The sequence below is a fragment of the Geotrypetes seraphini genome, chromosome 8 (assembly GCF_902459505.1).
Source record: "Geotrypetes seraphini chromosome 8, aGeoSer1.1, whole genome shotgun sequence".
Lineage (NCBI taxonomy): Eukaryota > Metazoa > Chordata > Amphibia > Gymnophiona > Dermophiidae > Geotrypetes > Geotrypetes seraphini.
The window spans coordinates 19,877,481-19,904,243 of NC_047091.1; the positions used below are offsets into that span (position 1 = coordinate 19,877,481).

Here is a 26,763-nt window from a genome sequence, read left to right on the forward strand (position 1 = left end):
CTAACCTCTGACCCAATTTTTGTACAAACTTAGATACCAAGGTAATATCTTCCTGTGACCCTGACCAAGACTCCTTCACTGACTCTAATATGTTCCGGGGCTGTCTCCCAAACATCAATTCAAAGGGAGAAAACCTCAAAGAGGCTTGAGGTACTTCGATGAACGCAAATAGGACATAAGGGATTGCCATGTCCCATTCAGTGGTCTTTTCCCCGAGGCACTTTAGCATTTTGTCCTAGACTTTGGTTGAACCGTTCAACCAAGCCATCCGTTTGCGGATGATAAGCAGAAGTTTTTAAGTGCTTAGTGCCAAACATCTTAAAGGTATTCTCTAGAGTCTGTGATAGGAAATTTGTTTCCCTGTCAAGACTTCCCTAGGAAAACCTACTTGGCAAAAAATCTTAAGCGCTTCTTGAGAAATTAATGGAGCTGTTGTTTTCCTTAATGGTACTTCCCAGGGATACCGGGTGGCATTATCTATTAGCAATATTTATTGATACCCAGCAGGCGTACGATCAAGAGATCCCACCATATCCATACCTATTTTATTTTATGATCTCCCCATAGCTGGTAAAGGGAATAGGGGAACCTTTTCAGGCATTCTTTGGAGTACTCGTTGACATTCTGAGCATGAGCAACAGAATTTCCTCACATCTTGGTTTATTTCAGGCCCAAAGAACTGAGCCACTCTTTCTTGGTTTTAACCTCTCTCCTTGTGGCATAGGGGTCTAGGCTTTCTCCTAAAGAGGCTTTAGGATCATATCTTCCTTCTGCTCCTGGGAGAACTGATTGAATTTATGAAGGACATCTATTTCTAACATTCTACCCTCTGGGCAGGGATCACCTTCTCCCACTTTTCTTCCCTCCAGTGGTCGGCCCATTCTCTCTTCTGAAACTTCCTTCAATAACATTCAGGAGATATTCCCAACCGTTCATGTATAGCTTCCTACACTTGTACATAGTCTAAAGCCTTGCTGGCATCTAGGGCTCTATATGTGGCCTGGGCTTCACAGGCTAGGTATGGCGCAAGCCTTACAGTCCATTGTGCCACTGAGCAGCAACTGCTACCCTCTCAAAGGTAATCAAAAAAGCCTCCGGGTCCTCCTCCGGGCCTAGCTTGGTCAAAGTAAGTTCTCTAGTCTACTCCCCTGCATCCAGCTTGTGAGCCCCCACATCTGAAATTGGGGTTGCATCTGTTCGAGCTACCTGTTGGTGTATCCTGTCCACCAGTCGGTGCAATTCTGTGGCTTGTGCCTCTAACAGTTGCATCAGGGGCTTTTGTCTCTGCCAGTGCTGGTCCATGGTTTGACTAAAGCGTCTCTCCATGGCCTCTTGCGCCTGTAGCTGTTCCGCCATCCATTTGAGACCTGCCTCCGATGCCATAGTGCTGATCTGCTGGGACAGAAACAAAAAAGATAATTCAAGTGTAGATCAACCCTCAAGCACACTCCCTCCCGCCTAGCCACAGCTTGGTAGGAGCACCTTCCCCGAGGGAACACAGTACTGGTTGTTCATTAGGTGGTTTCTCAATCCCACTTCTGACAAAATGTAAGGTTTCACTGCCTACCCATGAGCCTGGGCTGAGTCTCCAAGCTGCCACACCGCCTACCTGTGAATGTAGGCCATGTCTCTAAAGCTGCCACACTGCCTATCCGTGGACATAGGCCAAGTCTCCAAACTATCACACCACCTATCTGTGGACGTAGGCCGAGTCTCCAAACTGCCACACCTAGGATGAGTTCTGGACCACATTCTGGTCCCTCCAGTTCTCTGGCTCATAGGCACAAGTATGGCTTACTGAGAGTTAGGCCAAAGGCCAACATCCATCCCCCCTCGAAGTTTGCGTAAGGAGTCCTTGTCTCCAAGAACTCAGAGAGCATGTTCTCTTGCACTGAGAATCCTATGAGTAGTTTCCCGTGCCCTCAGGGTGAGGCCACTATCAGTCCATCCAAATGACTTTAGACCATAAAGTCCCATGTGAGGAACTCCCCACACCCCTTTGGTTCATACTCCACTCTTCTAAAGTCTCTTCTCTACTTCCAAAGGTAATACTATTCCCTATTCAAACTTCTAAGCAAATGAGTATGCAAATTAGTTTATCAGGCACCTACCCACTCTGGGAAGATATGGGGTAGCCTATTCCTGCCAACACTCACCTAGTCTCCTGGAATGACTAGTACTTCCCCCTAAGCAGGAATTGGAATGACTGAGCTACCCTCACACCCATGTAGTTTTCCTAAAATTATGTTGGGGACCCTGGAGATCCTTTTGCATCTGTGATGGAACATATATCCCGTCACACTGATCTTGAACTGAATAGGTAAAGACGGAATAGATAACGCAGCATAAAATTTCAATATAATAACTTCCAGGCAGTAGGGGTTCTCTCGCTTCCTAAAAAGAGCACAGATGTAAGAAATGTGAGGTGGAGAAACAAGAGACAGTAGTCCCTAATCAAACTATCCATGGACTATTGATAGTCAAGCGGCAGTTTTCAGGCAAAAAAAAAAAAAAATCTGTGGATGGGAAGCTCAGAAGCCCAACATCAGGCTCTTCATGTCTTTGCTACATGTGTTCTCCAGAAGTAAATGACTATAGGCTCCTTTTACAAAGGTGTGCTAGGGCCTTAAAGCGCACAATAGCGCGTGGTAAATTCCTGAGCGCGCTAGCCTCTATCGCCTCCTTTTTTTTTGCGCGGTAATTTTGAGCGTGTGCTAAAAACCCTAGCGCACCTTCATAAAAGGAGCTCTATATTGTGTGAATGGGAGAATTTAATTATCTGGATGTACTAAATTCAATAAAATAACTATTGTTATCCTGGAGCACATTCATATCTTAATCGGTGTTAGTCTCCTCTAAGTAATGTTTCTCTCTCAATCATTGTATTTATATAAATTTCTCAAAAAAGACTTGGGGGCTCATTTTCAAAAAAAGAAAAACATTCAGAAAGGGGCAGATGAACGTTTTTCTTGCCAAACTAGGGCTGTGCATCGATTAAAATTTTTAATTGCATGATTAATCGTATAAAGTGCACCCTGTACAGTGCAAAATAGAAATAGCAGATATAAATTCTCAGAATTGAAATATTTCAATTACTAAACTAAAAATAAAATAATTTATCTTACTTTTGTTGTCTGGTGATTTAATCTTTCTAATTTCTCACTCCCTTACTCGGGTGCTGCTTTCTGCACATGCAGCACAACTCTGTTTTCAAGGCCTCCTTACTCACTATTTATTTTTTTCTCCTTCACTTCCTGTTGTATACCAGTCCTTAACATTAAACTGTCTTCCATTTTTCTTCCTTCATCTTTATTCTATCTAGTTTTTATCTCTTCTATTCCCTTGTTTTTTTCCATTCATGGACTCCATCTCCTCCCTTCTTTTTTCTTACTTTCCCTTCTGCTCCATGACCATCATTTCCACCAGACTCTCTTCTCTCCCTTTATTCTCCTCTTTACATTTGCTGTCTCCTTCCATCTCCCTTGGGCACTATCTCATCCCTCCCTCCATGGTCCACCATTTCGAGAACAAGAGGACACTCTCTAAAGTTGAAAGGGGATAGATTCCGTACAAACGTAAGGAAATTCTTCTTCACCCAGAGAGTGGTAGAAAACTGGAACACTCTTCCGGAGTCTGTTATAGGGGAAAACACTCTCCAGGGTTTCAAGACAAAGTTGGACAAAGTTCATGCTAAACTGGTAAGACTGGACTCATTTGGAGCACTGGTCTTGACCTTGGGGCCGCCGCGTGAGCAGACAGCTAGGCAGGATGGACATTGGTCTGACCAGCAGTGGCAATTCTTATGTTCTCTCTATCACTGTCACCATTTCTCCCCGCAGATCCAAAAGACAAGTCCTTTTGGGGTGTCACATCCACGCTGTAGAACTCTGTAAAAGTAAGTAGCTGCTCTACAAATCTCGTCAGGCGGAACCGTCCTGGACTCTGCCCATGAAGAAGCTCCACTTCAAATGGAATGCACTTTCAAGGAAATTGGCGGATGTTTACCATATCTGATGTATGCGGAGGAAAAAGCCACCCATATCCATCTGGAAATCAAGGCCAGCCTTCCTCTCCGTTCAGGACCCGTTAGGATAGAGATGATCTGAAAGTCGGAAATCATTTGTCACTTCCAGGTAATGGAGTACCTTTCTGACATCTAGCCGTGCTATACTGTCCTACTTCTTTATGCACGTGGCCTGAAATGCTGGCAGTCAGATTTCCTGATTCACTACTAGTTAGAACCACCCAAGTATATTGAGATAAACAGAAATACAGTGAACAACACTCTCAAAATATTTTAGCACAGTAAACATACAATCCAGATGAGAGACCCCCAAGCTCATGGGAAAGGCAAAACAAAAATTCATGGGATTATTCCAAAACCAGAGTCCAACACTTCAAACAGCTTTTGCACCAAAATAACTTTGAGGTAGGAAAAAGCCTCAAAGCCACTCCTCCACCAGCCGATACAACGGCTATTTAAATGGAGACTACACCGGGGTACAGTTAAGTCATTGGCATAAAAAACTTTCTCGATTGATAATTTGGCAAAAAAAAACCTTCTACAATGCAAACCTTTTGATTTCAAAATAAGACCGCCATGAATCACTAAATCATTAAAGGAGTACTTATAACATAACATAACATAACTTTATTCTTCTATACCGCCACAATCCGATGATTTCTAGGCGGTTTACACTGAAGAGAGCTGGACAATCAGCGAATAACAAAATACAAATAGTAAAAGTACAACATATTTCTCAAGAATAGTCAGAATAAAATTATTAAATTTAGTATGACTTCTGTTTAGGAAGTAGATCTATCAAACAATACAGTCTTAATTTCTTTCCCAAATGCGCCATAGGTCAACCAGACTCCATTGATGTAATTACCTAATCAAGACTGCTGTTTACTTGCTTAAAACATAAAAGTTCTATCCAAAAAGGACCTGTATTTACAACTGGTGATCCTTGGATAGGCAAATAAAGTACAATGTCTGGTTATCCTTGTAAGGCTATATAGCACGAAATGATGTAAGAGATAGGTAGGAGCTATTCCCCAAACCAACTTAAAGCAAATGCAAGAGAACTTAAACATTATTCGTGCCTCCATTGGCACCAGTGCAGCAATCTATAGTAGGGACTAACATGATCGCTTTTCTTTATCTGAAGTTGAAGTTGGAAGCACACCACACACCATCGCTGACACCACCTTTGGCAGAAAAAAGGGAACCATAGGCAGGGAAGCTCCTGCCTCTGTGATTCTGAGGAATGGTTCCCTACTTGACAAGGCTTGGAGCTCCGAAACTCTTCTAGCTAAAATGATGGCTACCAGAAAAACCATATTTACATTGAGATTCAACAGTATGGCCTCCTGTAAGGGCTTGTAAGGGGGCCTTACTTAGGTCCAACACGAGGTTAAGATTCCATGAAGGACAAGTTTAACGCACAGGTGAATGCATCCACACTGTTCCCTTCAAGAACCTGGCCAAAGAACTTCTCTCCAATTGAGCTCAAAAACAGGAGAGATTTGCCCCCCTGAACCTTTAAGGAACTAACCACCAAGCCCTGCTCTAGACCTTTCTGAAAGAATGATAGGATTGCGGCTATTGGAGCCCTAACAAGCTCTAGCTGTTGCTCCAAACACCAGTATTGAAATAATTTCCAGACTTTAGCATAAACCGAAACTGTTGCTGGTTTCTTGGAGTGAAGGAGTGTGGCTATGACCACCTCCGAGTAACCTTTTTGCGCTAAGGCCATGTGCTCAAGAGCCATGCTATAAGCCCAAATCGTTGCAAATTCTCTAAGGCAACTGGACCCTGTGAGAGCAGCGTCAAATGGAGAGGGAGTCTCAGACTCTGGTCTCTGCAGTCAAACTAGATCCATGTACCATGCATGATGTGGCCATTCAAGAGCTATGAGGGTCACCAGCACCTCAATGTATCACTATTCTTTAAATGACACAACTTATCATTCGCCAAAGCAGGAACACATACATTAGATTCCTTGAGCCTACCAAGGTATGAGTGACGCTTCCACTGTCCACTCCAAAGGCATCAAAGGGAATCTATAGTGACCAGTGGGACAAAAATGCTCTCTGGATAAGTTGGAGATGAGCTTTCACCAACGGTATCATCTCTTTTGCTGCCACCACAGACCCCAATAACTGTAGATAATGCCATGCTGTGGGGGCTGGCATTACCAGAATCTCTAGTATCTGCTACCTCAACTTTTGTTTGCAAGCTTCCGGAAACCTCCGGAAGCCCTCTGCCATGTTGAATACAATCCTCAATTACTCCAGGGACCGCAAGGGATCCAGATGACTCTTTTGGAAACTGAGGATCCAATCCAGGTCCTGCATGAGGTGGATTACTTGCACTACTGCCTGGGCCACAGACCTGATGAGCCAGTTGTTCAAGTACGAATGAATCTGATTCCTGGCTCTGCACAAATGTGTTATCCAAGGACCGGAGGCAGATATTCTTACTAACTTCCCACCTGCCCTAGTTGGCATCTTACTGAACTGAAGGAGCTGCAAGCTGGTGTCGGGCAGGAAGGCACTCGCATGTGCATGGTATGGCTGATCTTAAGACTAAGGGTTATTTTTTAAAGTGATAGTGTACTTTTAAACTGTCCATACTGGGCTTGGTGGATGTAGGGTTACCAGACATCCAGATTTCCCCAGACATGTCCTCCCTTTTAAGGACATGTTCAGGGGTCCGGACAGCTTTGAAAAGTTTCCTGTCAAATTGCGTTGGGAGGGGGGCATCTGCACATGCATGAATGCAACACGGTGATGTCATTGTGTCACAGCTGGGGCGGAACAGGGTGGGCCTAGGGGCATGGCCAATCTGGTAACCCTAGGTGGAGGACGTCACCCACATGTAGGGTTACCAGACATCCGGATGTCCCTTTACATGTCCTCAAAAGAAGGGGGGTCCAGATGGCTTTTCAAAACCCAGCACTTTGTCTGGGTTTTGAAAAACTTCAAATCGCATTGGACTGGGAGGAAATCTGCACATGATGTCATCGTGTGGCATCCGTGCATGCGCAGATTTCCTCCCTGCCCAATAAGAACAGGCAGCCTAGGGCGGGGCTAGGGCAGGACTGGGGGGTGGGTTAGGGTGTTACAGGGAAGGGATGGGTGGAACTGGACGAGGCCTGGGAGCGGCTCTAAGTGCCTGAATTTTCCGATTGGAAAATCTGGCAACCCTACCCACATGTAAGAATATCTTCCTGCTGTCCTTGGATAACACCTGTTACAGGTAAGTAACTTTGTTAAAGTTGAGAACAGAGCAACTAGCGACAGAAGAGTCAATTTTTCCAAACTCTCCTGGGTATTTAACTGTAGCCCTCATGTTGTGAAGACAGAGCAATCACCTGTCAAAGCAACGCCAGAGTGAGACCTGGCTGGAACGCACTGAGAGAAGCAATTGGAGAACCAGAACGAGACTTGGAATACAACAGATGCTATTCGAGTCCCAGTATGAGGCTTGCAATGCACTGAAAGAAGCTACGAGCGCGAGAATGAGGCTTGAAATTAACAGAATAGGAAGACCGGAGATTTGGAACACTCATTGGTTGAATGGTGAATACCGCCCCAAAAAACCGCACACACTACAATAAAATAACCCCCCCCCCAAAAAAAAAACAAAAAAAAACACCAAACAAACAACCGCAACCTGCTAATACCAAACATTTCCCCGCCGCCAACCTCCAAATCTAGTCCTAATTGGCGGGAAACCCAACCAACTGGCACTGACGCACCGCTTCCCTGCCTCTCCCGTTGGCTGCGGGCGCCGTCGGGACAGGTTGTGCAGGGGGGGGCGGGACGCTAGCCCTGTGTCCGCGCCTCTATTGGTGGGAGCGGAGTGTCCCTCGGTTTCTTCCGAGGCGCTATTGGCGGGTTCCGGGGGCGGGGCAGAGCGGCGGGTTGATGGCACCGTGGCCTGTGGTGAGGTGAGAGCCGGGATTTGGGTGAGTATTAGCAGGGAGGAAGCGCATATAAGTAACGGTGATGGTGCAGGCGATTTAGTTCGTGTTCTTTTGAAGTTATAGATGCTGCTTAGAGCCATGTCTTCGTTTCCAGTGACGTGTTCCTATCCCTATATGATATATTGTATGTATTGTATAATTACTGTGCTGATAACTATCTCTTGCCCTTATATAAAATCTACTAATGTTCTGACACACATAAGGGGAAAAAAACGATGTTCAGGATATCGCCTGTTCCTGATGGTAACCATATCCCAGATATAGTCTGCCCTGTGTGGTATATACCTTATGTGTTCCTATGTCTGTGTCCGGTTGGATTTTTACCACTGTATTTTTTACCATTGTGCTTTTTTAATTGAATTTTCATGTTTTTATATGTCAGTGTATAATAAATTATCTCCAGAACATCTATATCCACAGTTTTTTGTTTTTGTTTTCACTGTGGATCATTGGATCTCTCCATTTTTCTATATTGTTAAGCAAGTCATTGCTGTTGTTACAATAACACTATGTTTACATGATATGTATTGTACCTATAAGAACTTCCTTCTTTCTCATTTATATCCTGTCCTTTATGAAATATCCAGCCAATGTCTCTGAAGCCCTAGTAGTATCGAGTTTGTTTGTTTTGGGTTTGTTTTTTTTAATATGTCATGAGTTCTCAACCCAGTTCTCTGGACATACCTGGCTAGTAAGGTTTTTAGGCTCTCCATACTAAATATGCATGAGACTGATTTGCATACAAAGAAGTGCATGCAAATTTATCTCATGCATATTTATTGTGGATATCTTGAAAACCTGACAGCTAGGTGTATCCTGAAGGCTGGGTTGAGAACCCAGTGGCTACCAAGAGCAAGATGGATGCATTGAGCAATCATGGTGTCGCAATCTACAGTTGCATGACTGTCGGCTCCGCCAGTCCTCTATCCTGGTCAGAGGGGGCAGGGAACCAGCAGAGTTAACAGCTGTGCACCTGTAGACTGCGGCTCCATCACTGCTTACAGGAGGATGGGAGGAGGAAGGGTGGGCACGAGGTGGAGTACTCTATCCCAGGTGGCAAACAGGTTAGGTATGCTGCTGTACTAATAATATTGGTCCAGTAGGCAGAGGGGCTGATAAGTTTCAGTATCATCAGTTCCCTAATCCAGTTCAGCATATACCAGGCCTGGCTAATTTGAACTCATTGGTGAATAAATTAATGGAATTGTTGGTGTGCTTTGTCAACCCTCTCTAGAAGGTTCATGTAGCCAGTTGAGTTTTCAGGATTGCCACAGTGAATATGCATGAGAGACTTCCATACCTTGAGATCTTTAATATATGCAAATTTGCCTGAAAAAATATTCACTGTGGTAGCTCTGAAAATTCAACTTAACGAAGTGCCTCCAGAAGAGGAAAAGCACTAGACTACATGATCTAGTCTGGTTATTGATTGTAAACTACATTGATGGCTTCAACTGGTGGTATATCAAGACTTTAATAAACTTGGACAGACAAATCTGATACATTTATTTGACTGGGTGAAAGAGAATTGAATCAGTAAAGCACTTGATGTAAAAGACCTGGATTTAGCAAGGCCCCTGACATGGTCCCACATACATGACTCCTAAATAAAAGTGAATGCCCTTGGTATAGGCCTAGGAGTAGAGAATGACACGGGGACAAATTTTTCCCCGTCCCTGCAGGGATTCAAGACAAAGTTAGACAGGTTCCTGCTGGACCAGAACATACGCAGGTAAGACTAGACTCAGTTAGGACTCAGGTCCTTGACCTGGGGGCCGCCGTGGGAGCGGACTGCTGGGCACGATGGACCACTGGTTTGACCAGCAGCAGCAGTTCTTAACCCAATTTCCCCGTGAGTTTTGGCCCTGTCCCATTCCTGTAAGCTCTGCCTTAATCACACAAGTTTCGAACACTTATGATTTTAAAGTGTTTGAGGCTTGTGCAGATGAGGACAGAGAGATTTCAGGAATGAGGTAGGGACAGGAAAAGAACTCGACAGGAAAATGAGTTCCCACGGAGACAGGGAAAAATCCCTCCCCCCCCTCCCCGTGTCATTCTAGGAGCTGGTTGAGTTGGAGGTAACAAAAGGGTAGTGGTAGAAAGAGCTCAGGCTGTGAATAGGGCCATTCCCAATGTGTGCTACCTTAGTTTGGTTCTTTTCAACATTTTCATAAGTCAGCATTGCAGAAAGGCTGCTGGGAAAGGTTTGCCTTTTTATGTAGATGATATAAACATTTAAAACCAGGTAGAGACCCTGGAAGGTGAGGAAAAGCAAGAGTCCTAGCAAAACAAAGGTCTCTCTGTCATATTCTCATTTCTCAAACCTGGTCCTACTACAGTGGTTCTCAACCGAGTCCTCAGCCACACCAAGCCAGTTGGGTTTTCAGGATGGCCACAATAAATATGCATGAGATGGATTTTTATACCAAGGAAGCAGTGTATGCAAATCTCTCAATTATATTTATTGTGGAAAACTTGAAAGCCCAACTGGCTGGGTCAAACAAATATTAGAACAGCACATTCACCATAATCAGTAATATGGTCTCTTTTTTCTGCTGTCATGTTCTATATTTCAATCTGTTAACAAAGTATTTCCAGAAGTGCACAGCAGCAAGTCATTGCTGTTGCCTCTCTGTGTCTGGCTGCTGCTTGCTGTTATAGTAGCATTTATCCTAATGAATAGGTAAAGGGGTCATGGACTTGATATACTGTCTTTCTATGGGTATCATCAAAGCGGTTTACATGCAGGTGCTTTTTTCTGTTCCTAGTGGGCTCACATTCTAGGTTCTGTTCCTGGGGCTCTGGAGGATTAAATGACTTGCCTAGGAGCTACAATGGGAATTGAGCCCACCGCAGTAACCATCAGGCTACACCTCCATTCCATTTCCTGCTGATATTCCCAGTATTACTAGAGTCAGCGTGTGTAGTTTGACCATGTAAGGTTTCTAGGACAACCCCTTGTTGGAAAACAATTGGCAGTCTTGAAATGGTATCTCACTCTGCAGTTAATAAATTATAAAGTTGTACCAGAGTGGGATGCTTGGAGTGTGCATGAGATGGCCAGTTCTATTTCTCACTTCCTTTTCTCTGAGCTGCTGATGTCTTTCTGTTGTGTGCAGTCTTGCAGTAGGATTTTGTTGCTGGAAATGTGAGTTTTCTCTCTTACAACAGGGAAGGCTGGAATGGGATTACATGACTTTCTGATGGCTAGAAAGGTTCAGTTTTCGCTGCTGCAGGAGTAGTCAGAAGTCTGCAGTTGAATGGGACATGCTTCTGTTTGAGAAGTGTCTGCAGTACATGGAGCTTTGTGTGCACCTGCTCAAACTCCCAGGGCATAGTCCAGGCTGATTAGGCCTAGTTGTGGTTTTAAGACATCTGGATTTCCTTATCTGTCTGATAGATTTGCTGAGTTTAAGGAGGCTTCTGGAAGTTTTTCAGGATGCTTCTAATTTGGCACCAGCTAGAAACAAAATCAACTCATTGCCAAAGAATGTGGTGAAAGCAGTTGACTTAGCAGAGTTTAAAAAAGGTTTGGATAATTTCCTAAAAGAAAAATCTATAAGCCATTATTAAGATGGGCATGGTAAAATCCACTGCTTATTTGTAGGATAAGCAGCATAAAATCTGGTTTACTCTTTGGGATCTTGCCAGGTGTTTGTGACCTGGATTGGCCACTGCTGGAAACAGGATACTGGGCTTAATGGACCTTCAATCTATCCCAGTATGGAAACTCTTATGTTCTTATGACCCAGTTTCTATGTGATAAATTGTAATCAAGCTGAGGGCACTGCAGCAGACTGCAGGGCTACTACTGACATATTTGTGTTTGAAGCAGAAAGCTCAGGAAAAGAGAACAAGCCAAATAATATCCCTTTCAGAACCAATCCCAGCTGGTATTAAAAAAAAAAATCACGGTCAGCTAGCGCTAGTAGAAGTTAAAATCTAATCTGTCAGATGTGCAGTTGTAACACTAAGTGAATGCAGGGCAATGTTGCTCAGAAATATTTTCTGCTCATAGAGGTGGCTGAAGGTACTAGCACATGGGGAACACTTTACACTGATCCATTTCACTTGTCTCTATTTAGATTAAGAAGCAATACACTAAAGTGACACCAAGAAACTGTTGCAAAGAAAATTCTAGCTACTGTGATGTCGGCGATGAATCCAGAGTAGTGAGTACCAATAATGTCTCCTATCCATTCTTCACACACACTGGAAGGATGAAACAGCTAGCCCATGCCCTATCACCAGATCACAGGATGTGTCTTTGCTCTTTCCTTGTCACAGTGACTACTTATTTAAGCTCCTCCTGATTGGTGACTCTGGTGTTGGCAAGTCATGCCTGCTGCTTCGGTTTGCAGTAAGTATTTGATTTGGATCTCACTGTATACTTTATTTATTTTAAAAGTTTATATTCTGCATATCCTGCAATTCTATGCGGAGTACAAATGCGTGAGACAAGCCAGCTTCATGCCATTTTTAACCTTGGTCGTCATCTTTTCTCAGGATGACACGTACACAGACAGCTACATTAGCACTATAGGAGTGGACTTCAAGATCCGAACCATAGAGCAGGAGGGCAAGACCATTAAACTGCAGATTGTGAGTATGTCCATCTCGCAGTACAATGTGGGATATGCTGCCATTGGTTCTTAAGTTCATCTTGGGGCTGTATAGTAATGGACCCTCCAGAGACGCGCTCTCTCTTGAGAGTGACATCTGTCCTGTTGTGAATAAGTCATGCATGCATGCAAAGCATCCCTGGCATCAGATATTTATGAGAGCCTAAGGATTGCAAACCCAGCCATTTACACCCAGCACTCTGCTGGAATAAGATGAATGGTAAGGCCTTACATGGTTCTGCCCTCACAGACTGTGGAATATGATGAAGTCTTCCATGAGTTTTCTACCATTGCAGATCCCTGTGGCTCAGGGATGCTTAGTCAGTTTTGGTATGGGGGGGGTTAAATTTTTGTACAGAATCTGAGGTTTATCATGCTGGATAACCTTAAGTTACATAAGGCAACAGCAAAAGGAACAAGGATGTTTGGGAGTATTAGCATTGGCCAGTCAGATAGAGATGGTAATATAAATCTCCAGCAATTCCAGCAAATTGTGCTGTACTGTATATGGACCTATCCTGTAAAAACTGCTCATCAGATTCCATTTGGCTGTCTCCCTTTAGTATCGTTCACCAGGGGCAAATTTACGTAGATGACACAGACTAAGCTAATTGATGTGGACCATTTTAAGGACATATTCACCTTGAAAGGTTTTTCTTGTGCAAATATGATATGCAACAGGAGAAGCTTTGTCCACTATACGAAGTCCTGACAGTTAGGTTCATGAACTCATCCTAGAAAAAGTGCTACATATTTCATTGCTGAATTTCACTATGGTCACTTTCGAAGTACTCCCCTTGGGAAGCTATGCACTGATGCCAGCACCTAGTCCACCCTTCAAAACAATTTTGGAACTCTTTTTCTGGAATGGCCTTCAGAGCTATAGTCGTATTACCCTTGATGCCCTGAATGTCATCAAAATGTCTTCCTTTCAATATTTCCTTTATTTTCGGGTAAAGAAAAAAGTCATTGGCCATATCAGATGAATAGGGAGGGTGTTCCAATACTGTTATTTGTTTTCTGGCTAGAAACTCACAGCTGTGTGAGCTAGTGCATTGTCATGATGCAAAAGCCATGATGAACCGTTTTTGCACACATCTTTCTCAAGCTAAGATTTTCAGTTAAGATTTTCCTGTTTATTGATGTTTACGTGGTCTATGCTTCTCACAGTCAAATGATGATTTTGATGCACAATCCAACAAATTTTTGCAATGTTTTCATCAGTTCTGCTAGTTACTGGCTGCCCTGATCTCTCCATCAGTGACTCTTTCTCTCCCCTCAGAAAAAGGTTTAATCCATTTGTACTGCCATTTTCTTCATTTCATTATCCCCATAAACTTGGACTAACATGCCCATGATTTCACTTCCACTCTTGCCAAGTTTAACAAGAAATTTAATGTTTGTTCATTGCTCTAATTCAAGCTCCGACATTTATTTATTTAAAAATTTATATACCGCTTAAAACTGTGGATAGCATATTGGTTACACACATAATATACTAATCGCCCTTTAGTCGCATGGATATGAACAATGGACAGACATCTTATCAAGGAATAGCAGATTTAGCAACATTTTCATAAGAAAGCATTAACAAAGAGCTGCGTGTTCAACATTTTCTTAAAGTTGATCTTTCCAACACAAAATCACAGTATGCCTGGCAGAGCATCCCAAAGTTTGACACCCACCACTGACATCATTGATGCTCCAATTCTAACGTAAATAATAGGCATCCTCCCCTTTAAACTCAATTTCATAGTGTTTTCAGACCTTAGATTTCTTCTAGGTTGGTAGATTTCAAACAATTCTTGTAGTACCCTTGGAGCAATATGGTACAATATTTGATGGATGATTGCAATGATTTTAAAATGTACTCTTTGCTGAATAGATAGCCAGTGTAGCTGTTTCAATATTTTTGCAACGGCACACAAGAACATGCAACAATAATGAATGCCACTCAGCAAGATACTGCCACTAGTATGCACTGATATACCAAGGTTATGAAACTTTAACAAGCTGTTTGTACAGTGCTGCCAACATAAGTGCACAGTGACAAGTTCGTGAACTTAATTGTCAGACCTCATAGAACATGGATCATGCCAGCTAGACAAAAAATTGTGTTCCTTGGCCTTGTTTTTGCCAGAGATATAAGAGCACCGTATTACCAATTTGGTATTTCTTGGAGGATAGTAGGCTTTTCTACCTTGCACTGTACTTTCCATATTCTTTTGAACAATGCAAACATAGTCTGCAAATGTTTATGTAAGTGGGTAACATAGTGGCTAACACTGGCAGTTTCTCATCAGTAAGTGTAAGAGAATGGAACATAGAAACATAGAAAGATGACGGCAGAAAAGGGCTATAGCCCATCAAGTCTGCCCACTCTACTGTCCCACCCCTTTAAGTTAGAGTGCTGCTCGACCCACGTAGAGATCCCACGTGGATGTCCCATTTATTCTTAAAGTCGAGCACGCTAGTGGCCTTGATCACCTGCACCGGTAGTTTGTTCCAGTGATCCACCACCCTTTCTGTAAAGAAATACTTCCTGGTGTCACCACCAAATCTCCCTTCTCTGAGTTTGAGCGGGTGCCCCCTTGTGACTGAAGGTCCCTTAGGAAAGAATATGTTGTTTTCCACCTCGACACGACCTGTGACGTACTTAAATGTCTCAATCATGTCACCCCTCTCCCTGCGCTCCTCTAGAGAGTAGAGCTGCAACTTGCCCAGTCTTTTCTCGTATGAGAGACCCTTGAGTCCAGAGACCATCTTAGTGGCCATTCGCTGGACTGACTCAGCTCGAAGTACATCTTTACGGTAATGTGGCCTCCAGAATTGCACACAGTACTCCAGATGAGGTCTCACCATCTGATGTTTTGTTGTTTTTATGCGTGTTTTGTACTATTAATATATGTTTTTTTTACTGTGATCCACCGGAATTAAGCGGAATACAAGTGTTAAAATAAATAAATACAATAGATGAATGAGTAAAACCATTTCCCTGCCTGTTATCATCTCAAAAGGGAAGCCCCTGTTGAATAACAAGGTGTGGCACAAATAGCCATCAAGATCAAGGGTAATCCTTGCCAGATGTAGACACATACTACCTCAGCAGAGACAGAACGAGGCTACTTGCAAGCAGCATCAAGAGAGAAGTTGAGAAGTTTTTAAACTGGGAAGAAGGAGAAAGCTGACAGTCGACCGAGAGAGTCGATAGTTCGGGAACAGGTATACCCGGAGGATATCGTACAGGAAGATAGAGGGGAAGACTCACCAGATCACAGGCAAGACAAATTGAAAGGGACACGAGAGGGAAGGAAATGCAAGAAAGGAACAGGCCGCAAACTCAAGTGTATGTACATGAACGCAAGGAGCCTTAGGAATAAGATGGGTGAATTAGAAGCTATGGCACAAAAAGATAACGTTGACATCATCGGCATCACGGAAACATGGTGGACGGAGGAAAACATCTGGGACACTGTGCTACCGGGATACAAACTATATCACAGAGACAGAGTGGCTCAAAAAGGTGGAGGCATTGCCATATACGTCAAAGAGGGAATTGAATCTACTGGAGAGAATACACCACAACTGACGGATAAGTTAGAGTCTCTATGGGTCAAAATTCCAAGAACAAATGGACTGGAAACGAAGATCGGCATCTAATACCGACCCTCGGACAGTCCGAAGAAATTGATGGAGAAATGACAGACGGGATTAAACGCAACTGCAAGGGAGGCAACGCAGTTATCATGAGTGACTTCAACTATCCAGGGATAGACTGGAACCTAGGCACCTCGGGCTGCGCTAGGGAGACCAAGTTTCTGGATGCTGTAGGCGATTGCTTCCTGGAACAACTTGTCAAGGAAAATACAAGAGGAAATGCAATTCTGGACTTAATTCTAAATTGACTGCGAGGACCGGCACAAGGTATAAAAGTAGAAGGGACACAGGGAAACAGTGATCACAATATGATCCGCTTTGAACTGGACGCAGAGGTGAAACATTGGTCCAGAACAACGGCCACGGCACTGAACTTCCGAAAAGGGAATTTCGAAGGGATGAGACTCATGGTGGGGAAGAAGATTAAGAAGAGAATAAGCACTGTAAAAACGCTAGAGCAAGCTTTGTCCCTTTTTAAGGACACAGTCACCGAGGCACAAAATCTATACATACCGCATATCAACAAGGGATCCAAGAGGAAAAAGAACAAAGAACCGGTGTGACTCACTATAGAGGTGAAGGAAGCGATCATAAGAAGTTTCAAGTTTCAAGTTTATTCATTATTTGATTGATCGCCTATCATAATTACTAAGCGATTTACATATACAAAGAATACAGGATAAAACTATAACATTAATAACAATAAAAATATAAAAATCATTTAAATACTAGACAAATTATTACAGGAAACAATAGGATAGAGGGTAAAGAAATACACTTTATAATAGGAAAGAACATAAGAAGTTGCCTCCACTGGGTCAAACCAGAGGTCCATCCTGCACAGCAGTCCGCTCCCGCCGCGGCCCATCAGGCCTATCACCTGTGCAGAGGTCCCTGACTATTCCTATAACTTATCTCTACTCCTATCTGTACCCCTCAATTCCCTTATCTTCTAGGAACCTATCCAAACCTTCTTTGAAGAGACAAGAAAACTTCGTTTAAGGAATGGAAAAGGTCAAAAACGGACAAAAACTGGAATAAGCACAAACAACATCAACGCAGGTGCCATAAGACGGTAAAAGGGGCCAAAAGAGACTACGAGGAAAAAATAGCCAAGGAGGTGAAAAACTTCAAACCGTTCTTTCGATATATTAAGGGGAAACGACCCATGAAGGAAGTGGTGGGGCCATTGGATGAATATGGAATAAAGGGAGAGCTAAAGGAGGACAAAGCAATTGCCGACAAACTGAACACATTTTTTGTGTCTGTATTTACTGAAGAGGATATACAAAGCATACCGGAACCCATCAGGCTATATGCTGGAAATGAAGACTGGAAACTGACAGGGTTGACGGTCAGTCTAGAAGAGGTATGCAGGCAGATTGATAGACTTAAGATCAATATATCCCCGGGATCGGATGGCATCCATCCGAGGGTCATCAAGATACTGAAAGGGACTATAGCTGAACTGCTTCAACTAATAGCCAATCTGTCGATCAAATCGGGAAAGATTCCAGAAGACTGGAAGGTGGCGAATGTTTAACGCCGATCTTCAAAAAAGTTCAAGGGGAGATCGGGAAACTACAGACCGGCGAGTCTGACCTCAGTACTGGGAAAGATGGTAGGACCGCATCATTGACCACCTTGGTAGGACACAGTCTGATGAGGACCAGCCAGCACGGTTTCAGCAAAGACAGATCTTGTTTGACGAACTTGCTGCACTTCTTCGAGGGAGTAAAAAGGCAGAGAGACAAGGGCGACCCAGTTGGATTTTCAAAAGGCATTCGACAAGGTTCCACGTGAACGACTACTTCAGAAAAGTGCAAGCCATGGAATTGTTGAAATACGTGGTTTAAAAACTGGCTAGAGCATAGGAAAGGGAGAGTGGGGGTAAATGGACAATACTCAGACTGGAAGACCGTCACCAGTGGGATGCCGCAGGGCTCAGTGCTTGGACCCGTGCTCTTCAACATCTTTATAAACAATCTGGACATTGGTATGACGAGTGAGGTGATTAATTTGCGGATGATACGAAGTTATTAAGAGTAGTGAAGACACAGGGGGATTGAGAAGATCTGCAAAGTGTCATAATCAAGCTCGAGAAATGGGCATCAACATAGCAAATGAGGTTCAATGTGGATAAGTGTAAAGTGATGCATATTGGTAACAAAAATCTCATGCACAAATACAGGATGTCCGGGGCAGTACTTGGAGAGACCTCCAAGGAAAGAGACTTGGGAGTTCTGATTGACAAGTCGATGAAGCCATCCAGACAATGTGCGGCAGCGGTGAAAAGGGCAAACAGAATGCTAGGAATGATAAAGGAGATCACGAACAGATCGGAGAAGGTTATCATATCACTGTACTGGGCCATGGTGCGCCCTCACCTGAAGTACTGCGTCTATTACTGGTCGCCGTACACGAAGAAGGACACGGTACTACTCGAAATAGTCCAGAGAAGAGCGACTAAAATGATTAAGGGGCTGGCGGAGTTGCCGCACAGCGAGAGATTAGAAAAACTGGGCCTCTTTCTTGAAAAGAGACTGAGAGGGGACATGATCAAAACATTCAAGATACTGAAGGGAATAGATTTAGTAGATAGACAGGGTTGTTCACCCTCTCCAAGAACGAGAGGGCACTCTCTGAAGTTGAAAGGGGATAGATTCCGTACAAACGTAGGGAAGTTCTTCTTCACCCAGAGAATGGTAGAAAACTGGAATGCTCTTCCGGAGTCTGTTATAGGGGAAAACATCCTCCAGGGATTCAAGATAAAGTTGGACAAGTTCCTGTTAAACTGGAACGTACGCAGGTGAGGCTGGACTCATTTAGAACACTGGTGTTTGACCTAAGGGCCGCCACGTGAGCGGACTGCTGGGCATGATGGACCACTGGTCTGACCCAGCAGCGGCAATTCTTATGTACTCAGAATAATAATATGGTTGGCTCTTTCTACTTGGCCTGAGTACTTCATTTTCTCTCTTCCCAAACCACCCCTGCAACCAGCTCTTGTCAGAATTTCTGAAGAAGGCATGGCCATCCATGTAGACCTTAGGGATATCACTGTTACCAGTTCTTTGGTGGGGAATGTGGTTCATGAATACCTGCAAGGGAATTATTTACAATACATTCATGCAGTTCTGCTAATTCGTGAGCTGCAGCATTCCAGTACTTCTGAGTATACCTCCATTATCCCAGGACAAGCAGGCAGCCTATTCTCAACCTGTGGGTGACATCATCCACAAAGCCCCGATGCGGACAGCTTCACAAGCTGATTTGCTTGCAGAACTTAGAAAGTTTGCGACTGCCGCACCATGCATGCACGAGTGCCTTCCCACCTACGCAAGGGCGCGCGTCTCCTCAGTTCTCTGTTTTCCACAGAGCCAAGAAGTTGTGTTTTCGACACTCTGCGCTAGACTCAGTTCTAAACTTTGTGCCTTCTCTAACACGGCTCGTGTTTTCTTATTTTATAGGGTCGCTGTGTTTCTTGCGTGTTTTTTTTTCTTTTCAATTAAAAAAAGAAAAAAGCTTTCCTTTTATATCTTTGTCACGGTGGGACCTGCTTTGCGGCCTCTGCCACCGGGTTTTGATTTTGCTGAAGCCATCTTCCCGCCTATGTCCAGGCCAGTCACAGGCTTCAAAAATTAGCCATTGCCAGTGCGCAATCTCCCTCACTGACCCACATAGGTGGTGTATTCAGTGTTTGTGACCTGACCACTATCCGGAGTCGTGTACTCGCTGTGCTACCCTTTAACCTCGAGCCCACATGAGTCATCTAGTTCAGGTGGAAAAGCTCTTTGGTGGTATGGACCTCGCATCCGGTCAAGCTTACCGGGGTTCCGCCTTCTGCCTCGACTTTGACCTTGTCCTTGATCAAGCCTGCCTTGTTCGATGGGACCTCGTCCTCAAGCAAATCTGCTAAGTCTTCACCTAACAAGACACTTTGGTTCTCGGAGCCCTCAACAAGTTTCTTGTCAGGGAGAAATTTCAAAAAGTAAACTAAACTAAAACTTAGCCTTATATACTGGGTCACACTCGCATTCCCATTCATCCAGTCTCTCGAAAGTTCCTCAGATTTCGGGTGGGAAATTTGCATTTTCAGTACAGAGTGCTACCTTTCGGCCTGGCTTCATCTCCAAGAGTGTTCACCAAGTGCCTAGTTGTAATAGCAGCAGCTCTGCAGAACCATGGGCTCCAGGTGTTCCCGTACATGGACGACTGGCTCATCAAGGATTCCACAGCTCAAGGGGTTATTGTAGCGATCCTACGGACTACGTGGTTTCTACAAAGTTTGGGATTCAAAATCAACTTTCCCAAATCCCAGCTACAGCCCTCTCAGACTTTACAGTTCATCAGAGCTGTCTTTGACACTGTCCGACTCAGAGCATTCCTTCCTCAACAACGTCAGAATGCTCATCTCGACAGTCTCCGTATTCAAGGCCATTGGTCCAGCACGGATCGTCAGTGTCACATCAATCTGTTGGAACTCAGCGCGATCTTCAATGCTCAAAGCTTTTCAGCATCTTCTTCATGACCAGGTAGTCCTCATTTTGGACAGACAACCAAGTCGCCATGTACTATGTCAACAAGAAGGGAAGAACAGGATCTCTCCCTCTTTGTCAGGAAGCTCAAAAGGTGTGGACCTGGGCAATCCATCACAACACCTTCATGAAAGCAGTCTACATTCAAGGAGAGAAAAATTGGTGGACAAATTGAGTCGTCTTCTGCAATCTCATGAATAGACACTCAATTCCTCGCCTCTACATCACATTTTTCCTCAGTGGGGCACTCCTCAGATAGATCTCTTTGCATCTTCCCACAACCACAAACTGCCTCAGTTCTGCTCCAGGATATATTCTCCTCATCGCCTCGAGGCAGATGCTTTCCTTCTGGAATGGACGACTCAGTTTCTCTATGCATTCCCTCCATTTCCTCTGATTTCGCAAGACTCTTGTCAAACTCAAAGAGGAGCATGCCACCATGATTCTGATAGCTCCTCGGTGGCCCAGGCAACCTTGGTTCTCCCTTCTACTTCAACTCAGCAGCAGGGAGCCACTGCTTCTACCAGTTTTTCCCTCTGCTTACACAGTCAGGGGTCTCTACTTTATCCCAACCTGCAGTCTCTGCACCTGACAGCTTGGTACCTCTTAACCTAACTGCCACTCTACAGTTTTCCCAATCTGTACAGGACATTTTTGAAGCTACTAGAAAGCCTACCAATAGACAATGCTACAATCAGAAATGGACTAGATTTTCTGCTTGGTGCACCACACATCACAAGGAGCCCCAATCTACCTCCTTTTCAGTTTTGGATTACCTGTTCCACTTATCACAATCAGGCCTCAAATCCACATCCATTCGAGTCCATCTCAGTGCAATTGCTGCTTTTCATCAGCCTATCGAAGGGAAACCCCTTTCTGCTCATCCTGTGGTTTCCAAGTTTATGAAAGGACTTTTCAATCTCAAACCTCCTCTAGTGGTTTGGGATCTCAATGTTGTTCTTGCTCAATTGATGAAGCCTCCTTTTGAACCAATGGATATGGCTGATCTTAAATATTTCACTTGGAAAGTGTTTTTTCTCATTGCTCTTATGTCTGTTGGCAGAGTCAGCGAGCTACAAGCTTTAGTAGCGGACCCACCTTTCACAGTATTCCATCATGACAAGGTGGTCCTTCGTACTCATCCTAAATTCTTACCTAAAGTGGTTTCAGAATTTTATCTCAACCAATCGATTGTACTTCCAGTATTTTTTCCAAAGCCTCATTCTCATCCTGGAGAAACAGTTCTTCATACTATGGACTGTAAGCATGCTTTGGCTTTCTACTTGCAACGCACTCGACCACATAGATCTGCTCAACTTTTTGTCTCCTTTGATCCAAACAAGTTGGGACATCCGATTTCCAAGCACACCATCTCCAACTGGTTAGCGGCTTGCATCTCTTTTTGCTATGCTCAGGCTGGACTGCATCTACAGAGTCGAGTCACAGCCCACAAAGTCAGAGCCATGGCAGCATCAGTAGCTTTCCTTAGACCTACTCCTATTGAGGAAATCTGCAAAGCTGCCACTTGGTCCTCGGTTCATACTTTCACATCTCATTGTCTGGATACTTTTTCCAGATGGGATGGCCATTTTGGCCAGGCAGTATTAAAAAATTTATTCTCCTGAATTGCCAACACTCCCACCATCCCATTATGGTTAGCTTGGAGGTCACCCACAGGTTGAGAATAGTCTGCCTGCTTGTCCTGGGATAAAGCACAGTTACTTACCGTAACAGGTGTTATCCAGGGACAGCAGGCAACTATTCTCACAACCCACCCACCTCCCCTGGTTGGCTTCTCTGCTAGTTATCTGAACTGAGGAGACGCGTGCCCTTGCATAGGCTGGAAGGCACTCGAGCATGCGCGGTGCAGCAGTCGTGAACTTTTTATGTTCTGCAAGCAAATCAGCTTGCAAAGCTGTCCGCATCGGGGCTCTGTGGATGATATCACCCACAGGTTGAGAATAGCTGCCTGCTGTCCCTGGATAACACATGTTACAGTAAGTAACTGTGCTTTATTGGCCATCCTTGGAGAACCAAAGTCCCAGAACCTATCTTGTTGGACACTCAATCATATTTGATCCATTCACTACCCAAGAAACTTATGGATTGGTGAAAGAGTTCCACAATCAACATCAGCAGGGGACAATCTTGGTACTGGTTAAGGTTCACAGTGTTAGAATCCCAGCAGTGGTTCTGATTAAGATGGAAGAAAAAATGGAGACTACAGGGTCAAGAAAAATAAATGTAGCTTCTCCAGTATGTCCCCTTCCATATAGTACTGGTCACCTTTTCAATCTTACAATTCAACTTGTTTTTCTTTCTTTCACTGACCTACTTGAAAGTCTGGTCAACTCTCGTTACCTTTTCTTCCATTTGTCTTTTTGCTGTGCTGAAAATTCTCACTGCTTATCTAGGTGCAGAGACCAGGAAGCAGAATTGTTAGTCTGTTTCTTTTCTCTCCTTCTCTTCAGTGGGATACAGCAGGTCAAGAACGCTTCCGAACCATCACTTCCAGCTACTACAGAGGGGCCCATGGCATCATCATTGTATATGATGTTACAGACCAGGTACAAAAGTGGGAAATTCTGCACCTAGCTAGTGTCTTAACTGTTGCAGAGAGAGAGAGATATAGTTTGGAAATATGAAGTTATGAGAGTTATCTAAAACAAAGACTGGGCACTATAGACCCTCTCAAGACCTGGAGAAGCTTCAGGAGATAACCAGTTGCTCACTAGAGGTTAGGTTAAAAAGACTGGAGAAAGCATCTGATATGGCTTTATTTCTGTCTATATTGGGGATATCTGAGGGAATGTGCTGGGCACTCCTTCCCAGTATGTTACCAGGTATCTGACCCAGCTGTTTTAGACCCATCTGTATTCTCTCTACATGCAGGACTCTTTCAGCAATGTGCAACAGTGGCTAGAGGAGATTAATCGCTACGCCAGTGAAAATGTCAACAAGTTACTGGTGGGGAACAAGAGCGACCTCACCACCAAGAAGGTTGTTGACTACACAACAGCCAAGGTTAGTGAAGCACCAGACCTACAAGGCATCATGTCCTCCCCTTCCCTTTTGTCCCTCTTTGTGCACTCGAGGCTCAAAGCCTATCCTACATCCGTTCTTAACTGCCAAGGACATAACTTAGCAGAAGTTTTCAACCCAGTCCTTCCTTGAACCACATCTAGCTAGTCTGGTTTTCAGGATCTCTCTAATATGCACAGCTTTCATTATATACAAATCTCTTATGTATTGTGGATATCCTGAAAACCATACTGGGTTGAGAACTCCTGCTTAAGAGTAATGAACCATGGTGGTTAAAGATGGAGAAATAATTTGTTCATCTCTGATTTAAGCACAGGGGTTTTCAACCTAGTCTGGGTTTTCAAGCTAGATTTGCATTTTTATTATGGTATTACCTTCATTATTACAAGACTAGGCATCCAGTTGGCAAATAAATATGAACAAGGGCAAAATGCTGCTTATAGGGAAGAGCAACTCAAACTATAGCTATATGATGAAGAGGATCTAGGTGTCCATGATGATATGTTGCATTGGCAACCAAGCAAATAAATAGATTGTTTAGAATTGTTAAGGAAAGGAATGGCAAATAAAAAAGAATGTTATTCTTTTTTCTTTCTTCACAGGGCAGTCACAACTCAAATATTGGGGAAGATTAGGTTCTGACTTCAATCTTTCTCTTAATACAGCATACGAGTCCTGATATTAGATGAATATCCCATACTTGCAAATTCGCTACAGCAGGTTGAAATTTACATTCTTCAGCTCTTGCCTCCAATGCTGTAGAGCCCACTTCAAAGCAATCGAACAGCACTAAAACACAGAAAACAAGGAAAGGGGGTACATGGAGAGGGGTACATGGAGACTCCCCACAAACGAGTTCTGTTCTGCTCTGTAAGAAATATTAAACAAGGTTAAACACCACCTTAAATAACTTAGGGTGAACGAACCAAAGACACCTACCAAAAACATGCATTAATCTTATGGAGCTTGGAGTGTCTTTTCCAGTAAAGCACTCCTCTCTTCCTGAGTGACAACAGAAAATTTGTAGCTGTGGATACTGAACTCTGATCCAGTAAATACACAGAATCCCAGAATGATAGTGTCAGGATTCGTATGCTGTTAATAGAAAAAAATGATTATCGAGGTAAGAACCTAATCCTCCCTTTTGTTACACAAAGCAAATGAGTCCTGACAACAGGTGCCATACCAAAGCAGTCCCTGAGTTTAGGGCAGGACAGATGAGCCTGCCCTTATCACTGATGATTCACTGCTACATCTACCCTATAAAACTTTATAAGAACATAAGAATTTCCGCTGCTGGGTCAGACTAGTGGTTCATCATGCCCAGCAGTCCGCTCACTCAGCAGCCCTCTGGTCAAAGACCAGTACCCTGAGACTAGCCCTACCAGTGCACGTTCTTGTTCAGCAGGAACTTGTCTAACTTTGTCTTGATTCTCTGGAGGGTGTTTTCCCCTATGACAGACTCCAGAAGAGTGTTCCAGTTTTCTACCACTCTCTGGGTGAAGAACTTCCTTACGTTTGTACAGAATCTATCCCCTTTCAACTTTAAAGAGTGCCCTCTCGTTCTCCCTACCTTGGAGAGGGTGAACAAAACCTGTCCTTATCTACTAAGTACCTTGAATGTTTTGATCATGTCCCCTCTCAATCTCTGTTTGAGGGAGAAGAGGCCCAGTTTCTCTAATCTTTCGCTGTACGGCAGCTCCTCCAAACTCTTAACCATCTTGGTCTCTCTTCTCTGGACCCTTTCGAGTAGTACCTTGTCCTCCTTCATGTACGGTGACCAATGCTGTGTGCAGTACTCCAGATGAGGGCGCACCCTGGCCCGGTACAGCAGCATGATAACCTTCTCCGATCTGTTGTGATCCCCCTTCTTTATCATTCCTAGCATTCTGTTCATCCTTTTTGCCGCTGCCGCACATTGCGCGGATGGCTTCATCGACTTGTCAATCAGACTCCCAAGTCCCTTTCCTGGGAGGTCGCTCCAAGTACTGCCCCGTTCATCCATTCGTGCATAAGATTTGTTACCGACATGCATCACTTAACACTTATCCATGTTGAATCTCATCTGCCCTGTCGATGCTCATTTCTCGAGTCTGATTACCTCACGTTACAGATCTTCACAATCTCCCTGCATTTTCACTATTCTAAATAACTTCATATCGTCTGCAAATTTAATCACATCACTCGTCGTACCTATGTCCAGTTCGTTTATAAAGATGTTGAAGAGCACGGGTCCAAGCACCGAGCACTGCGGCACCCCACTGGTGATGGTCTTCCAGTCTGAGTATTGTCCATTTACCCCCACTCTCTGTTTCCTATCCGCCAGCCAGTTTTTAATTCACGTGAATATGTCACCCTCAATTCAATGGCTTGTAATTTTCTGAAGTAGTCGTTCATACGGAACCTTGTCAAACGCCTTCTGAAAGTCCAGATATGCAATGTCGACCAGGTCGCCCTTGTCTATCTGCCTGTTTACTCCCTCAAAGAAGTGCAGCAAGTTTGTCAGACAAGATCTGCCTTTGATGAAACCGTGCTGGCTGGTCCTCATCAGACCATGTCCATCAAGGTGATCAATGATGTAGTCCTTTATTAGCACCTCTACCATCTTTCCCAGTACTGAGGTCAGACTCACTGGTCTGTAGTTTCCCGGGTCTTCCCTCAAACCTTTTTTGAAGTTCGGCGTAACATTCGTCACCTTCCAATCCTCCGGAATCTTTCCCGATTCGATCGACAGATTGGCTGTTAGTTGAAGCAGTCCAGCTATGGTCCCTTTCAGTTCCTTGATGACCCTCAGATGGATGCCATCCGGTCCTGGGGATTTATCGCTTTTAAGCCTATCAATCTTCCTGCATACCTCTTCTAGACTGACTTAAACCTGTCAGTTTCCTGTTTTCACTTCCAGCATATAGC

At 43.9% G+C, this 26,763-nt stretch overlaps 1 protein-coding gene across 3 annotated transcripts in view; it reads left to right on the forward strand.

The window, feature by feature from the left end:
• Positions 1-7,125: 7,125 nt before the first annotated feature.
• Positions 7,126-26,763, forward strand: part of LOC117365621 (ras-related protein ORAB-1-like) — a 31,350-nt gene continuing 11,712 nt past the window's right edge. The window contains exons 1-6 of one of the 3 annotated variants that reach the window (XM_033956193.1): positions 7,126-7,264; positions 12,080-12,166; positions 12,282-12,354; positions 12,501-12,596; positions 23,283-23,378; positions 23,704-23,835. In XM_033956193.1, coding sequence (XP_033812084.1) covers positions 12,144-12,166; positions 12,282-12,354; positions 12,501-12,596; positions 23,283-23,378; positions 23,704-23,835 — 420 coding nt within the window. In that variant the 5' untranslated portion in view covers positions 7,126-7,264; positions 12,080-12,143. Of the gene's footprint in view, positions 7,265-7,865; positions 7,977-8,002; positions 8,119-12,079; positions 12,167-12,281; positions 12,355-12,500; positions 12,597-23,282; positions 23,379-23,703; positions 23,836-26,763 lie in introns of those variants that run through there. The other 2 variants (XM_033956192.1, XM_033956194.1) reach the window with 2 other exon arrangements.